Here is a 16,583-nt window from a genome sequence, read left to right as displayed (position 1 = left end):
GTCTCAGAAAACAAAAACAAAGCAAAACAGAAAGGCAGTGAAGGATCTGGAGAGATGAGCTGGCAGTTAACAAGAGGCCGCTCTGTTCCCGCAGGGGAACTGCGGTCAGCTTCACCCACATGGGTTGACTCACAGCTGCCTGGAACTCCAGCTCCAGGTTATCCTGGGTGCCTCCAAAGGCAGCTAGAACATGTTCACATGCACACACGGACACGGACGCACATACATGTCTTTTTAAAGATGTATTTTCTTTTTTCGTGTTTTGCCCACATGTATGTAAGTGCTTCACATGTGCGCAGGGCCCGAGGTCGGGAGAGGGTGTTGGGCCCCTGGAACTGTAATCACAGATGGTTGTGAGCCACCGGGTGGGTGTTGGGAACAGAACCTGGGTCCTCTGAAAGAGCAGCACATTTTCTTAACTTTCTGCTCCATCTCTCGAGCCCCCAAATAAATCTTTTTAAAACTTCAGTAAGCAAAGTCAAGAGTAATGGAGGAAGATACCAGATGTCAGCTTCAGCTCTCCATATGCATGTAGGCTTGTGCTGCAGCACACACATGCAAAGCACATCTGCAGGCACACACACACACACACACACACATGCAAAGCACATATGCAGGCACACACAGACACACACACACATGCAAAGCACACACGCAGGCACACACACACACACCTATGTTCCTTTGGGTTTTTATTGTTGTTGTTGTATTCTTCCAAGCCTTACTGACGTTCTCAGTCTTTTCTAACTTAAATTTCTGAGGGCGTTCTGAGAACACAGGGGAAGCCTAGTGTCGACGAGCCACTGGGAAACAATGAAGGAGCGAGGCTGCAGCAGTAGGTCGGCCCCACTCTTAGAAGGCGGTAAGAAACGCAGTGTCCATCAGAGGAGCGGCGAGGAGTCACTCAGGGCTTCAGGCACAGCAGGGACACGGCCAGCTCTGCTGAGGGTCACACTGGGCAGGGCAGGAGAGTAATGCAGATGTAGCACCTTGCCAGGCAGAGGCCAGCAGGGCGGTGACACTGTGCACTATAACCAGGGACCCAAACCTCGACTCTGGGGAATCTGACCGACACAGAGAACTGGCCTGGAAAGAACTGAGCAGACAAACTCGTTGTACCCTAAGCCTCCTGTCCACTGTCGGGGAGGCAAGGTTTGCCACCAGCCTCTGAGGCCACAGCGATAAATGATCATGTGCCAGGGAGAAGCAGGGAACACAGACTCCCTAGGGAGTCGTCTCTTTGTCTGTGGACCATCAAATACCTCATTAAAGTCAGCTGAGTCACAGGCCTGGGAGGACAACGGTGTGGGAGGTAAAGGCCTCCGGCAGGCAGCTTGTGATAAACCGGCCGCTTGACCCACCCATGCTGGCCCTTTCCTCTCCTTGATGCAGACCACATCCCTCTGGGACTGTCCCTGGCATCAGCCTGAACCCAGGGGAAGACAGAGTTCAGTGGGACACCGTGCCTCCTCTGGGACACTTGGGCTCCGGCTTGATTGACAGTTTTGGTGCTGACTCCTCACCCCGAGATCTGGCCTCGGGCCTGGCTCCCCACTCCCAGGGCCCTGCCTTCTCCTAGAGCGTTGGTTTCTTTCTTTTTCTTTTTCTTTTTTAAGATTTATTTATTTATTATGTACACAGTGTTCTGCCTGCATGTATGCCCGCAGGACAGAAGAGGGCACCAGACCTCATTATAGATGGTTGTGAGCCCTCATGTGGTTGCTGGGAGTTGAACTCAGGACCTCTGGAAGAGTAACCAGTGCTCTTAACCGCTGAGCCATCTCTCCAGCCTGAGTGTTGGTTTCTTTATGCTGGAAATCCACATCACCTCTTCCTCATCGCCTACATTTTATTTTTCTGTCTTTATTGAGTGAGTTCTGTTTTGTTTTGAGACACTGTCTCATGTAGCCCATGCTGACCTTGAACTTGCTATGTAGCAGAACCTCCTGCCTCCATTTACCTCTGGGATTGTAGAGGTACACCGTTATGCTTTACTGACTGACTTTGACTTAAAAAAAAAAAAAAAAAAAGCAGTTAAGTGCGTTAGCACTCACCTTTAATCCTGACACTCAGGAGAGGCAGGCAGATCTCATGAGTTCCAGACCAGCCTAGTCTACATAGTGAGTTCCAGGCCATCCAGGGCTACACAGTGAGATGCTATGACCATAAATACAGCTGAGCTGAACCAGCAGGGATAAGGGGGACCTGGGGCGTCAAATGGGGGGCCTGGGATGAGAAACACCAGACAAGAGCCATGGCGGGGTCAGGAAGGCTCCCACAAGCTGCTGGTTTATGCCAAGCGACTTTATTACTGTTTGTAGGGCGAGAACGGGCCAGGGTCAGCAGAGAGCGAAGTCAGACAGTGTTGGCAAAGAGAGCCCAGGATGCCTCAGACGCAGCTGTCTTAGGATTGACAACCACAGCCGAGGGGGAGAGGTGGGTCCAGAAGCTGCAACCTTGACTCCTTCGAGGCACTGGCTCCTCCTCTAGACGGGCCTTACCAAGTCCACAGCCGGACAAGGACACAGAACTAGAGTTCCCTTTGTCCCTTCATCAGGACCGCTGAGAAAGTCTCGGGTCAGTGTGACTCCCCACAAATAATAACAAGAACAACAAAAGCAGAGCGAGCATAGTTTTATTAAGAAAAAGTGAGAAAGAACACCTAACAGTGGGAGGGGCCCCAGGAGAGGAATAGTCACTGATTGACTTTTGTTGTTTGAAGCAAGGTCTCACTATGTAGTCCTGGCTGTCCTGAAACTTGCTATGTAGCTCAGGCTAGCCTGGAACTCACATACCTGCCTGCCTCTGCCTTAGTCTCTCAAGTGCTGAGATTAAAGGCATGAGCTACCATGCCCAGCCTGATTGACTTAAAAAATGTTTATTTTATTATTTTACACTGTGTGTGTGTGTATGTGTGTGTGTGTGTGTGTGTGTGTGTGTGTGTGTATGTGTGTGATGTGTCCCCATCCAGAAGAGGGCATTAGATCCTGCTGGGGCTGGAGGGATGGCTCAGCAGTTAAGAGCGCTGGCTGCTCTTCCAGAGGCCCTGAGTTCAAATCCCAGCACCCATGTGGTGGTTCACAGCATCTATAACTGTAGTCCCACCAGGCAGTGATAGAACATGCCTTTACTCCTTTAACTAGGAGGTGGAAGCAGGTAGATCTCTGTGAGTTCGAAGCCAGCCTGGTCTACAGAGTGAGTTCCAGGACAGCCAAAGCTATACGTGAAACTCTGTCTCATACAAACAAAAATAAATAAATAAGTAATAACTGTAGTCCTATGGGGTCCAATATCCTCTTCTGGTGGGCCAATGCTCATGCAGACAAAAACACCCATATACATAAAATACACAAATAAATCTTTTTTTTTTTTTTAAGTGGTTGTGGGCCATCTGGTGAGGGTGCTGAAACCAAACTCGGGTCCTCTGGAAGAACAGTATCCACTTTACCTGATGGACTGTCTCTCCAGCCTGAGTGTGTGTGTGTGTGTGTGTGTGTGTGTGTGTGTGTGTGTGTGTGTTCCTGCCAGAGGGCACATGGAGGTCAGAGGATAACTTGTGGAAGTCATTTCTCTCCTTTCTTCATGTGGGTCCCAGGTATGGAACAGGTTATCGAAGATGAGTTTATCGGATGGATCGTCTCAACAACCCTCTTTCGGGATAGGTTCTCATGTCGCCTAGGCTGGCCTTGAACTGACTAAGTAGCCTAGGATGATGACCCTTATTCCTGATCTTCTGATTCCGCATCTGAAATTCTAGGGTTACAGGTATGCATTACTGCCTGAGGCTGGTTTGGTTTGGTTTTTGAGACAAGGTCTCAGGTAGCCCAGGCTGGTCTCATGTTTTGAAGCAGCAAGTTCAGGACACTGTATTCAGAATATTGGAGGGCAAAAATATTCTACAGCTCACAGCATCTCCAGGAAGACCAGAGAACCTTCCAGAAGCAATGTACCAAAGGTCCTGGCCAAGCTGACCTGGCAGAGGCATGCTGGGTGCAGACACTTCTTGCCAGTACTGCCCATCTGACCACTCTCTCAGACCTAGAAGCTTCTGGAGAGAGTCTACCTGTCACTGGCTGTCTTAGGGCCACTCCACTGCCTGGGGACATTTCTCTTAGGACCCGCATCTGGCTTAAGGCCTGTCGTGAGGCATCCTGCTGGCACAATGCCAGCACCTGTCTGGGTAGCAAGTTTGGAAGGTGTCTGACTTCTGTAAATGGGAGGGAAAATTACTAGCGAGGTTACCGCACCCCTAAAGATGACGGCGTGCCCAGTAGACTGGCTTCTGTTCCTTCAGTCTTCCAGGAGCCCAGACACCCGAACCTCAGAGACTCTTGTTCCACACACTGCACTCCCTGAGACCTCGGGCCACAGCCTGTTCCCCTGTCCTTCCTTCAGGTCCACAGAAGCCACCCCAGACCATCACATGCTGCCTGCCCTCTGCTGACACCAGGGACCTCAACCCAACCTAGCCACCTCCTCCATTTTGGGGCAACTACAACTTCAACTCTGGTGTCCTGAGTTCGGGTGAGCTAACCCACGCCATTAGCTAACTGAACCCCAGGAAGCCTTGTCAATGAAGGATGTCTTTTGGGCTGTTGTTTGTTTTGAGATATAACCTCTCACACTGTAAGTAGTACAGGCTGTGGTGAACTCGCCATCTAGGGCAGGCAGGTCTGGAATTCTCCGTGATCATCCTGCTTCAGCCTGGGATTGCAGTCGTGAGCCCCCACTGCACCTTGTGAATCCTTCTGTTAATGTTCCCATGCATCCAAAGGAAACCGAAGTTCAGAGAAGCTAACATTCTCTCTGCTCTCTCCATCACTCAAGCAGCCCCAAGGGGCTGGGCTGGGCCACTCCACCCCTGCAGGGTAGCCCTGTGCTAGCCGGAGCTAAGGGCTCCAGGTGATACCGAAATGACCTACGAGAAGCCATACTCAGATCTTCTACTGACTTCGGATGAGATGTCTGTACTACAGATGGTGTAGCCCCCCAGCTCTTGCCGAGGGCATCTAATTCTTGTAGTCTTGGAGAGGATCGGGGGACCTAAGATTTTTTTAATAAGCTCTCCAGTGACAGGGCAAGCGGAGGAACCGGCTTTGTGTTCCCTAAGGGTTAGCTGACTCCCCTGGCCTAAATTCTGGACTGTTCCCATTGGGGGGTCAGAAGCTGAGACGTCAGAAATCTGAGGAATCACTTGGTGCTCTGAAAACACCATGAAATGGACACTCAGGTGCTGCCACCCAGTAAGGGAGTCAGCCTTCAGAATGTGGGCCGTTGCAATCCGCCCCCTCCCCTGCCCCAGTCTAGGAATTCATCCAGAGGGGCTGCCCAAAGTCAGAGAAAGGGGACGTTCAGATCCACCCTCCGACAGGCCCAGGCCGGCTGAAGCAGGTCTCTTGCCGCCTCCCCCTTCACCTCTGTGCAGCTGGGGTCCCCTGGAGACAACACAGACTCTGTCCTCCCTGGGGCCCTTTCCTGCTCCCCAGGCCTTGCAATTTGCCTATGCAAAGGGTTGGGCAGGAAGGGATGGCTGAGAGGAGGGTGGGAGAGTGGTACCACTGGGAAATTCTATCACTTCAGCGTGGGGTGGGGTGGTATCTAGAATGTTCCATTCAGTCTGACCTGTGGACTTTGACCCCATAGTTAGTGGTTCCAGACCTTGCTCTCCTCTTGTATAAGCAAGAGGCTCCCTTGGGTGAGAAAGCTGCCCTTTGACTCTTGGTCCAAACAGAAGAACATTGAGCCAGGGGAGGGGCTGAGCCTCCGTCTTCTCCATCCCCCCCACTTTCCCACGGTACCACCTGGGCTCTCTACTGAGTTACCCTAGTGGCTTTTCAAGGCTTTAAAAAGAAAAAAAAAAAAATCTGGTTTTTGTTTGTTTATGGAGAGGGTCTTAAGCAGCTCAAGCTGGCTTGAATGTGCTATGCAGCAGAGGGTGGCCTTGAATTCCAATTCTCCTGCTAGGATTACAGGTGTGCACCACCACCACACTCAGATCAAAGCCAGGGCTCCCCGTATGCCGGGCAAGTGCTCTATCAACTGAGCTACGCCCCCAGCCCAGGAAACTTAACGCGGTTTCTCAGAGCCTCAGTATTACGAACTGAATGGAGGACCCCCCTCCTCCAGAACTTGTCTGTCGAACCTCTAGTCCTAGAGCCTGAAGAAAGGCAATTAAGATGAAATGGGGTCATAAGAGGAAGACCCTGATCCTACAGTCTTCTGTCTGTATAAGACGGAATAATGCCCAGCTCAGGCTCCCTCTGTGCCCACAGGCATGAGGCCACGTGAAGACACACAGAGAGGGAGTGGAATCCAAGGCAGAAACAGAGGCCACCCAGAAACCAACCCCAGTCTTGGCCTTCTATCCTCCTGAGCTCGGAGGCAATAAAATCTCAGTTGTGTTAAGCCCAGTCAGTGTCGTGGCATTGCTCCGTCAGTGAGAGCTGACTAAGAGACTCAGCATCTTCCTCTGAAAGGGAATGAAAACTGGGCCTTGCGTCAGGAGGCTATTTTGAGAGTCCGGTGAGGAAATGACACATGAAAGGCTTGCCTGGTTTCTGTAGCTCCTCACCGGCTGGAACAGTGTAGTAGATGTCTGATAAATCGATTTTTGTTGTTGTTCAGTTGATTGGTTGTTTTTTTTTTTTTTTAGAGACAGGGTCTTTCTGAGTAGATCTGGCTGTCTTGGAACTCCATCTGCAGACCAGGCTAGTGTTAAACTCACAGAGATCTGCCTGCCTCTGCCTCCCAAGAGCTGGTATTAAAGGTGTGCGCCACCACGCCCAGCTTGATAAATAAATGATTGATAAACACCGCCGTTAAAGAACAAAGCAGTCCCTTGAAATATGGGAGCTTCTGGATGTTCCCTAACCTTTAGCTTCTCTGATTGGTGGTTACCACCCACAACAAGTGATAACAGGAGTAAAGGATCAGGAAAAGTGACCGCAAGCGATCTGTCCATTCCTGTAACCCGTCCAGGTCTGCAAAGGTGGACGCTATCAGAGAGCTGCACCTGGTCCGTCGTTGGTCTTTCTTCTAGCTTGGCAGGAGGGCTGGAGACCACAGCCATGAGAGGGAGAGTGGGCTCCTGGGCGTGTCCTGGATAAAGTCCATTTGGGGTGGGAGGTCACAGGTAGAGGCGGACACCTTCCTAATACTTAGAATATGCAAATAACAGGAACAATAGGCCCCTGTCCCCTCAGGACATTTGTGGCAGCTCCTAGGCTCTGGAGAGGCAAAAGGATTCAGCTCATCTACCTTGCCATGGTGAGGCCTGGTCCCACGGGAGCCTCGGGGCTCTGGGCAGGGGGAGTCCCAGCTGTCCTGACCACTCTCTCTGCTCCCCTTCTGCCTCCTTCTAGGACAGGCACAGTGGCAGCAAGGCCCGGTGAGTACTCCTCCGCTTTCTCCTGCTCTTCCCCGTCGGTCTTCACCGACCTCCTCTTTCCCTGCGGCAGCCGTTATTTCTACCCCATGTGACCGGCCAGCTGTGTGCTCCCACTCTGTCAGCACTGTGGCCCGCTCCCCTAGGGTACCAACTCGTGCCGAGGTGCACCAAAGGCCGCCAGTTCTGCCCCCCCACCCCCTCCAGTCTTAGCTTTCTGTTGCTGGGATCTCAGGTCCACCATGTCACACAGCTTCTGCCGGGAGCATTCAGTTATAGGTGTGATTAGTCTAGAGTGCAATGTCACCCCGACACAGCGGAAGGTCCCCTTGGGCAGAGCTGAGCAGAGTCTGCTTACAGGATGGGGCCACCACTGCCACCTGCCAGATGTGTAGGTAAGTGACCCAGTGTGGGTCATGGGGCCCCAGCAGACCAGGGTCCCCCGCAGTTGGATCTCCCTGAGTGACTCTAGATAACCTGTCCCACCGATTGTCCACTGAGGCTGAGCACTCAGGCCTGATTCCCTTACCTGCCTTTGGTGTAGGGTCAGGAACCACTTGCTAGGTAGAACAGGCATCTGCTGGGGTCCCCATGTTTCAACACACCTGTCTCATTGCCTCTGCTGCTAGAAATGTCCATTTTGATGGGTTCCTCTAGGTGTAGGGTTGCAGCCCGTAGTTAAGGGCAGATGGTTTATTATTTACCAGAGAGGGAGTAAAGCCTCGAGCTAGAAGTGGGTGGGATGGAGCAAAACCAGTCTGTCCATCCAGATACCCCACTTCGGAGAGAAAATGTCCCAAGCCCCTCTTTCCTGCCTGGCCCAGAGACTTGGAGACACAGGGTAAGGCCAGTTGCTGAGGCTGGGGGCTGGGCGGAGAGCGGGAGCCATCCGCTCCGGGGCTGACTTGTTCCATCCTCCATCTTCCCTGGGCCCCCAGCATCCCTTCTTTAAGGCCCAGGAGGAGGTCGAAGAGGAGGATAAATATGAGCTGCCCCCCTGCGAGGTTCCACCCCTCAGTCTGGCCCCCGCACAGTCTCTTGGCTCTAAGGAGGACTCCTTGTATCTGGGTGAGGGCTGAGGAGGGAGAGGCTGGGAGGTTGGGTCAGGACAAGAGGGCCCAACAAAGGAGGAGTCCAGGAGGGCCGAGCTGGGGTGGGAAGGGCCTCAACTGGCTGCCACTGTGGCCTCTTGGCTGGGCAGCAAAGGCCAGAGGGATGGAGGAAAGGAGGGAGAGAATAAACCGGGAAGAAGGAGAATGGGAAGGAGGAGGAGGGAGGGGCGAAGTAACTACGGCAACATCGACAAAGCAAAGCAGGAAGCCCGACCCAGTCCCCAGGGCCTTGCGTCCCCCCCCCCCCCAAATCTCGGCACATCCTTCCAGCCAGGGTGGGAGTTCCCTGGGATGCCCCCCACCACTGGCATCTCTCACCCACTGGGCTCAGCCAGGTGGGGGCAGGGACGCTGACTGCCTCCAGTTGCCATGGAGACGGGGCTATCAAGAAGCCAATAAGTAGAGGGGGCAGGAGGAGGGAGGGAGGGAGAGATGGGGCGAGGTGGGGAGCCTTGAAAACGGGGAGCAGACTAGGGAGGAACCCCCCCCCGCACCCCCGCAGTTCACAAAGCACAGGGTCTTTTTCAGATCGTCCTGGGCCGCTGGGTCCATCCAAGCCGTCAGCACCCCTGCCTCAGCTCACCATGGCCAGAGGACTCCCCACAAATCCTTCCTTCCCTACCCGCCCTGCTTCTGGCTACCACTTGCCGGTGAGTGACTCTTACCGACGTCTCATATGCAAGCCCCTCCCCCCAACACACATTTCTATTCTAGGAGACACCTCGGTGCCAGGTCCATCAGAAGCCAGAGGGAAATAAACAATAGCAGCTCCTCCCACTTGCCAAGAGGGTCCTCCCTTCCTCCCCTATCCACCCTGCTTGGCAGGACACTCTTCCTTTCTTCCATCCCTGCTGGGGTTGGGGTTGGTAAGCTCAGCTTGCCCTCACCCAGGCTCTGGGCCATAGGACCTCCCTCTGGTCAGAGGGGTCAGCCGCCATCCCTCCCAACTCCCACTAGGATCTGGTTATCCATTTGGAGAAGTATCACTTTGCTTTTGTAAATACAAATAAATAAATAAACAGGGGAAAATTCACAGTAAAGAGAGGGACCCCAAGAGAGGCTGAGAGAAGCATTGCCCTTCTCCTGCACCTCTCTTGCTGAATGTTTTATATGTGTTTGTTTGGATGGGTCTTCTGGGGGAGGTGCAGTTGAGAGAGGGTCTCACAGAGCCCAGGCTGCCCTCGAACCCCTGCTCTTCCCGCCTCCACTTCAGGGTCGGTGTTGAAAGCAGCACATAGCTCTCCCCGCTCACGCCCGCCCCAGCCTCCTTGCTCCTGGAGTGCCTGCGGTTCCCTCCTCCCTCACTAACCCCCTTCCTGCCCACAGCTGAAGCCGGCAATGAGTCTGCAGCCTGCAACCCCCAAGCCGGGCCCTGTTTCTGGAAGGCGAGGTAAAGCCGAGTGTCCCCTCTCTCTCCCTGGCTTCCCATGGGCAGGGGAGTCCTCTCCTCCACAGGCCAGAGTTTTGGGTTTGCCTTGACCCAGGCTGGCTGCACACCTCCCAGCCACACATCCTTTCTGCTTGCCAAGCCCCCACGGCAGTCAGGGCGGGTGTCATTATCAGCAGTGAAAGGGTGCAGAGACAGGCTCAGAGACATGAACTGTGTGCCCTAGACAGTTCAAAAGCACAGGCCTGACCGCCAGGCCCTGTCCTCAGCCGCTGTGATCTCTGGATCAGGTGAGGGGCACCCAAGAATGAAGAGGTCAAACCTCAGGCCCTCCCTACTGAAGCCTATGAATAGTATCCCTCATCACTAGGGCTCCCTGGGGCCACCACTCTGATTCCATCCATGCCACGGCAGATCCAGACTGGCCCCTATGGTCAGTGCCTTGAGGCCTGTGACCCCAGAACCCTAGGATGTCAGGACAGGATGGACGCTTGAGCCATTCCTATGGAAAACAGGCGGCAGGGGAGTGCACTTTTCTGCCCAAGGTCACACAGCTCACTTGAGGTGCAATCCATCTTATCCGCCTCACAAGCTGGAAGACCTTCATGACCTTGAGGGTGGCTATATTGGTTTGGCTTTTTGTTTTTCTTTTTGTTTTTTCTTTTCCCACCATGAAGTTATCTGCAGCCAAGCCTAGCAAATTCAGTGAGAGATCAAGCCTGGGGACATTTCAGGGTTTCAAAGAGAGAGGATGAGCAGATGAAGTGTGTTCTCCTGGGTCTTCAAAGCTGACTCCGAGGAGCACTGTGACTGAGAGTATCCATGCCCCCTCCTCACCAATGCTCATGAGTGCTCTGAGGAGCACTGTGACTAGGGTGCCCAGGCTCCCTCCTCACCAATGCTCGTGAGTGCTCTGAGGAGCACTGTGACTAGGATACCCAGGCCTCTCACCAATGCTCATGAGTGCTCTGAGGAGCACTGTGACTAGGGTGCCCAGGCCCCTCCTCGATGATTCTCATGAGTGCTGGTTCTCCTTTTTCCTTACAGGGCAAGGTGCATCTGTTAGAATGGTGAGCTGGCTCCTTCTCTATCCTGCAGTCCAGGGATTTTTCTAGAACGCTGACAGGAGAGGAATGGGCCCCTGAGTAGCCGGGGGAAAGGTCTGGTGCAGAGTCCTCCCCTCTCCCACAGGTATAGGTATAAGAGGGTGTCCCCCAGATCCTCTTCTCCATTCTCTGTGGGCACTCCTAAAAGAGAAACCCCTGAGGAGAGGCCCCCCCCCCCTGTGTAGGGAAGGAGTGCAATGCCTGATCCACGCCCCTGTCAATCAGCGGCTTCTTTCCTGTCCCCCTTCCTCACTAATCGAGGCACAGCCTTCTTATTCCTGAAAGGACCACAGGTCTAGTCAAGCCCATGATCCCACACCTTAGGTAACAGACCTTGCAAAGAAAAACGAGGAGGACATCTACCTGGAGTGTGAGCCGGACCCACGTGAGCGGAAACTGCCCTATCCCATCCCTGAAGCCCTCGGCTGCCCATGAACACACTCTCACCTCGCCCCATTTCTGTCCCCTCCAAACCCCACCTGGCTGCCTTCATTTCTGCCTTTAGCCCAGGTAGACCCACACTGTCCCTACAAAGGAGGTGACGCCCTTAGAGCAAGGGCTGGGTGGAGCCTCTCATCTGATGCAGCCAGGCCACCAAGCTGGTATCTCCCTATGGTTCAAAGGGCTTCAGGAGAGCCCCGGTCAGAGGGGACAGTAATAGACCCCTAGACTGTTCCGAGCCACTTCTGGTCAGCCTAGACTTCCCTGTCTGGTCCCCGGCCAAACCCTGTGTGCCCTCTCTGTTTTAGTCCCAGCCTTGACTAGGACTACAAGTTCTAAAGCCCTGATCCCCCCAGTCCCTCTGCCAAGAACATCTGGATTGCCCAGGTAAGCGACAGCAGTAGGAACAACCTGAGACACCATGTGCACTAATGACGGAAACTCCAGAGGCCAGACATGGCAGCAAACACCTTTCTTAAATCCCAGCATTTGGGCAGCAGAGGCAGGCAGATCTCTGTGAGTTCAAGGCCAGTCTGGTTTACCTAGAGAGTTCTGGGTCATCTGATGCTGCATAGTGAGACCCTGTCGTCTCAAAAAGAATTTTTTTTTTTTAATTAAAAAAATAAAAATAAGGGGCTGGAGAGATGGCTCAGCGGTTAAGAGCACTGGCTGCTCTTCCAGAGGTCCGGAGTTCAATTCCCAGCACCCACATGGCAGCTAACAACTGTCTATAACTCCAAGATCTGACACCCTCACACAGACATACATGAAAGCAAAACACCAATGTATATAAAAGAATAATAAATTAAAAAAAAAGAAAAAAGAAATCGTCTGAGCTCTGTTTCCCACTTTATTCTGCACAGGCCCATGCTTGGTCACCAGGAGGCTCGGAATGTAAGAGGCTAGTGCTCAGGAGGAAATGAGCCCAGGGGGGTGGGAGGGAGGCCCAGGGTGGGACTCCAGGTTGTGGGTAGCAGCCTGGAAGACCAGCTCTCATCTGACCAGCCCTCCTGTGTCCCAGGGAGCAGAGGATGCCACGATGAAAGGTGAGCATGGACATCTCCAGCCCGAATGGGACTGTTCTCCTAAGATCCCACTCCCTGCCCCCAGCCCTGCAGACAACAGATTATCACCCCGCCCCCACCCCGGGATCTCAGACCCACTTCACTTCATCATGGGGGTCCCTGCAGCTCTGGCTTCTGCCAAGATGGGGCCTGAGAGGACCCTCTTGGCCATTTCCCAGGGTCTGCACTAAATTGGGAGGCTGCCAGTGTATGTCCCAAGATCAGTTCTCATTTGGAATTCACGCCAGGAGTGTCTGGTGGGTCCCCCCAGGGTGCTGGGCCTGGGGACAGAGGGAGCACCGGATGCCCTATGTCGGGCTTTAGACATACTGGCGTGGCTCCCTCGGCTGCTGCAGCCACCCGTGAAGCCTTCTTGGCCAGCTTCCTGGCCAGAAGAGGGCAGTGGCTCCAGCTCGCTTTTCTGCTTCCTTTCAGCAGGCCGGAGACTGTCTGCTCCCTCTATAGCCCCCGCCCTGAGCACCTCTGCTGCTGAGGTGAGCCAAGCTGGGCGCAGACTGTGCGGGAGGCCTGTGGGGAGCCAAGTCCTTGCCCAGGAGCCCTCCTGGCCTGGGGCCTGGACCACCACAAGGAGCCTGCATGGAGCACAGCGTACCGCTGCGTGTGCGCCAGGCACAGGCGCTCCTTGGTTTTGCTTGCAGGGCTCAGTCTGGGGCTGGCAGATGTAAACACATATCATTGTACACCGGGGTTCTCTGCTCTCCGTGCCCACCGGAGGGCTGGAAGACACCTCTGAGTAGCTCTGTGTGTTGTATAGGATGGAAGCCTTCTGGGTCAGCCTTGGTACTCAGGGAACTGTGACCGTCCAGCTGCCGAGCGAGCCCTGCTTCACTTCCAAAAGGTGGGCGTCTGCAGACTCCCGGCCTTCTCTGAAGTCCTGTCTCCTCGCTGCCTGTGGCTGATTAAGCTGGCAGCGGCAGGAGGGCCAGGGAGGCATTGGACATGACTGGTCAGCTGGGCACTAGAAGACGGAGTTCATGGCGGGGGTCTCCTCCACAGGACGGAGCCTACACTGTGCGCCTCAGCTCCGGGCCTCACAGTTCCCAGCCCTTCACCCTGGCTGTGCTCCTCAAGGGCCGAGTCTTCAACATCCCCATCCGGCAACTGGATGGCGGGCACCACTATGCGCTGGGCCGGGAGGGCAGGAATCATGAGGAGGTGGGTGCTGGAGGAGTCGTGGAGCCAACCAGCAAGGAGGCTCACAGTGCCGCACCTTGGGCCTGGCCAGGTGCTTGTGTGTGTCTGGGGAAAATACACAGATTGCTTCTGGTCCCCACCCTGGGTTGAGTCGAAACAACAGAGGGTAAGGGCCTCTGAGACAGTTCTGTCTGTAAGCCTTGCGATATAAGGATCTAGTTTGACCCCCCAGAACCCAAGTAAAATAAAGCAAGTGTGGTGGCTTGGGTTTATAATCTGGGTGCTGGGGAGGTAGAGAAAGGGGTATCCAGACCTTGGACTCACTGGCCATCCAGCCTCCACAGTGAGCTCCAAGCCAGTGAGAGGCCTTGTTTCAAAAAACAAGGTGGGGGCTGGAGGATGGCTCAGTGGTTAGATGCACTGACTGGTTTGGACCTGAGTTAAGCTCCCAGTACCCACATGGCAGTTGACAATTTGTATATAACCCCAGTTCTGAGGGATTCACTGCCCTCTTCTGGCCTCTTCGGGCACTGCATGCATGGGATGCATAACTATCCATCCATGTAGGGAAAACACTCATACACATAAAAAATAAGTTAAAAAAAAAATCTTAACAAAACAAGGTAGCTGGGCATGTGGCACACACCCTTCAATCCTAGCACTTGGGAGGCAGAAGCAGATGGATCTCTTTCTTTAGTTCCAGGCCAGCTAGAGCTACACAGCGAGACCCTGTTTAAAAACAAAATAAAGCTGGGTGATGGTGGCATACACTTTCAATCCCAGCACTTGGGAGGCAGAGGTGGGTGGTTTCTCTGTGAGTTTGAGGCCAGTCTGGTCTACAGAGCAAGTAGTCAGAAGGTAGAGGCCTGACTATCTTCCCAGACATCTGGCATTGTGAAAAGAGACCCACCCTGATGGTCCAATCCTCCTTCTCCTTCTCTCCTCCTCCTTCTCCTTCTTCATCCTCTTCTTCCTCTCCTCCTCCTCCTCTTCTTCTTCTTCTTCTTTTTTTTTTTTTGGTTTTTGGAGACAGGGTTTCTCTGTGTAAAGTCTTGGCTGTCCAGGAACTCATTTTGCAGACCAGGCTGGCCTCAAACTCACTGAGATCCTTCTGCCTCTGCCTCCCAAGGGCTGGGGTTAAAGGCATGCGCCACCACCCACCAGCAACCACGGTTCAATTTTCATAGGGTGAAGGTGAGGGCAATGTCTGGGGGCGGGGGAGGGCAGAAGTCTCCAAGGACTTTCTCCCCAGGAACTGGTAGGATTCAGACTGTCTGTCACTCACCTCAGCTTTCCTTAGGGAGAGACCAGGGCAGAGGCCTAGACCTAGCTCTGGAATGCCGAGGCTGGCCAACGGCATGGCATGCCGGTGCAGTTTCAGGCTTGAAACTAGACCGCAAAAATGGCACTGCAATTTCACGGCACACTGGGGGGGAAACATCTAGAAAAAATGCCCGCCAGCTCCCCTGCCAGGCCCCACAGCGGCCTTAGGAAGCTGCTGGCAGAGTAAGGCTCGGGAGAGCACAGACGCCCTGCCTCCTTTCCGCAGCTCTTCCCCTCGGTGGCCGCCATGGTCCAGCACTACAGGAAGCACCCGCTGCCGCTGGTGGACAGACACAGCGGCAGCCGGGGGTTCACCTGCCTGCTCTTCCCCACCAAGCCCTGAAGACACGTGCCGCACATCCGCCCTGGGCACGTGTGCGCCCCCTCGCTTTTCCCTCCCGCTTTGGCCTCTTTCTATCCCCGGCCAGCCCTCCACCCCAAAGTCCCCGCAGGTTTGAAATGAGAGAGCCTTGAGCTGGGCTGCCTGCCCTGGGTGGGGAGGTTGCCTCTCCTTAGGCAGACAAGGGACTAGGTGCACTGACTTCTCTCGGGGATGAACACACTCTGGGTGGGGCTCGTTTACCAGCACGCGGTGTATTTCAATAAACATTTATTGACTGAATTCTTTCTTGATATCTTTATTTTCCAATTACGAGTATGACAGGAGGTGTGTGTGTCTGTGTGTGGGTTACGGGCATGCGAGTGCCCATGTCCTCAGAAGACAGGCATCAGATACCCTGGAGCTGGAGTTAGGGGGGAAGGGGTGTGAGCCACCAGATGTAGATGCTGGGAAGAGCAGTTTGCACTGTGAACCGCTGAGCCCATCCCTCCAGCCCGGTGGATAAATTCCGGACCGTGCTGAGAACCAAAGGTCTTCCCCAGAAGGCCTCACAGTTCCTAAGAGGAATGGAGTGAGTGATGTCGCTGTGTGGGTCTACTGGAAGGGCTCGGCGGCAGAGGGAAGGGACCCATTTCTACCAGGTTCAGGCTCTTGTCCTTCTAGAAGGAGGAGAGCCAGGCCAATAAAACCGATGTTTGTTGATGCTGGCCGGCCTTGGCCAAAAAAAGGGAGGGAGGCTCAAGGCAGACTCGACCACCCTGTGAAGTGATGGAATGGAGACTGAGGATTTGTCGACAGGGTTTCTGGAGACATGAGAAGTCTGAGGGCGAGCACTGGACAGGCGTCAGAGGACCCCAGGAGACAGTCCCGGCTGAAACACCAGAGAAGGCGGAACAGAGCAGCTGGGAGCCTGGGGCGGTGGCCGCTGGAGGCTCTGCGACCCCGAGCTGGGCTGCTTGGCAGGCCGTGGGCCCAGCAGGGATAAGGGGCTCAGGCTTGGGCTGGCAGCCAGCAACCCACAGGCTGGCCCAGAGCGGGGGCGTCTCCGGGCCCTGGCGTGGAGCCTGGAACACCCCGTGCCGGAAGCGCCACGTGACCATGACTCCGCAGAAGTCTGGAGCAGCCGGGAAACAAAGGGCAGCCTGGCGCGGGGAGGGGGCTGGCACGGAGGGCGCAGCTCCCCTGGCGCCCACGCTGCACCCCAACACCTCTGGGCCGCCTCCCGGGGAACTGGGGTCTGGCCGTTCAGGGAGGTTCGTGGGATGCCCGGG

General features: G+C 54.4%; 1 protein-coding gene across 4 annotated transcripts; it reads left to right on the top strand.

Moving 5' to 3' along the window:
* Positions 1-6,976: 6,976 nt before the first annotated feature.
* Positions 6,977-15,636, top strand: Sh2d6 (SH2 domain containing 6). 4 transcript variants are annotated; one of them, XM_037203820.1, is made up of 15 exons: positions 6,977-7,266; positions 7,362-8,225; positions 8,323-8,452; positions 9,025-9,146; positions 9,823-9,886; positions 10,931-10,953; positions 11,314-11,374; positions 11,739-11,817; positions 12,294-12,324; positions 12,452-12,476; positions 12,674-12,751; positions 12,933-12,988; positions 13,270-13,353; positions 13,512-13,670; positions 15,199-15,636. In XM_037203820.1, the coding sequence occupies exons 2-15, from the start codon at positions 8,127-8,129 to the stop codon at positions 15,313-15,315; spliced, it is 1,128 nt and encodes a 375-aa protein (XP_037059715.1). In that variant the 5' UTR covers positions 6,977-7,266; positions 7,362-8,126; the 3' UTR covers positions 15,316-15,636. The 4 variants fall into 4 exon arrangements, with proteins under 4 accessions (XP_037059715.1, XP_037059714.1, XP_037059716.1 ...); XM_037203819.1 differs by having other exon boundaries at positions 6,977-8,225; XM_037203821.1 differs by lacking the exon at positions 12,674-12,751 and having other exon boundaries at positions 6,977-8,225; positions 15,199-15,635.
* The last annotated feature ends 947 nt before the right edge of the window (positions 15,637-16,583 follow it).

This window comes from Peromyscus leucopus, chromosome 3 (genome assembly GCF_004664715.2).
Source record: "Peromyscus leucopus breed LL Stock chromosome 3, UCI_PerLeu_2.1, whole genome shotgun sequence".
NCBI lineage: Eukaryota > Metazoa > Chordata > Mammalia > Rodentia > Cricetidae > Peromyscus > Peromyscus leucopus.
This window is presented reverse-complemented; position numbering and strand designations above follow the sequence as displayed.

What these genes read in the sequence shown, in the direction of transcription:
- Sh2d6 (XM_037203820.1), top strand. Translation starts at nt 8,127, where the DNA reads ATGGAGCAAAACCAGTCTGTCCATCCAGATACCCCACTTCGGAGAGAA. An exon ending in GGAGGACTCCTTGTATCTGG is followed by an intron (nt 8,453 to 9,024) that starts GTGAGGGCTGAG and finishes GGTCTTTTTCAG; the next exon opens with ATCGTCCTGGGCCGCTGGGT. An exon ending in CCCTGTTTCTGGAAGGCGAG is followed by an intron (nt 9,887 to 10,930) that starts GTAAAGCCGAGT and finishes TTTTCCTTACAG; the next exon opens with GGCAAGGTGCATCTGTTAGA.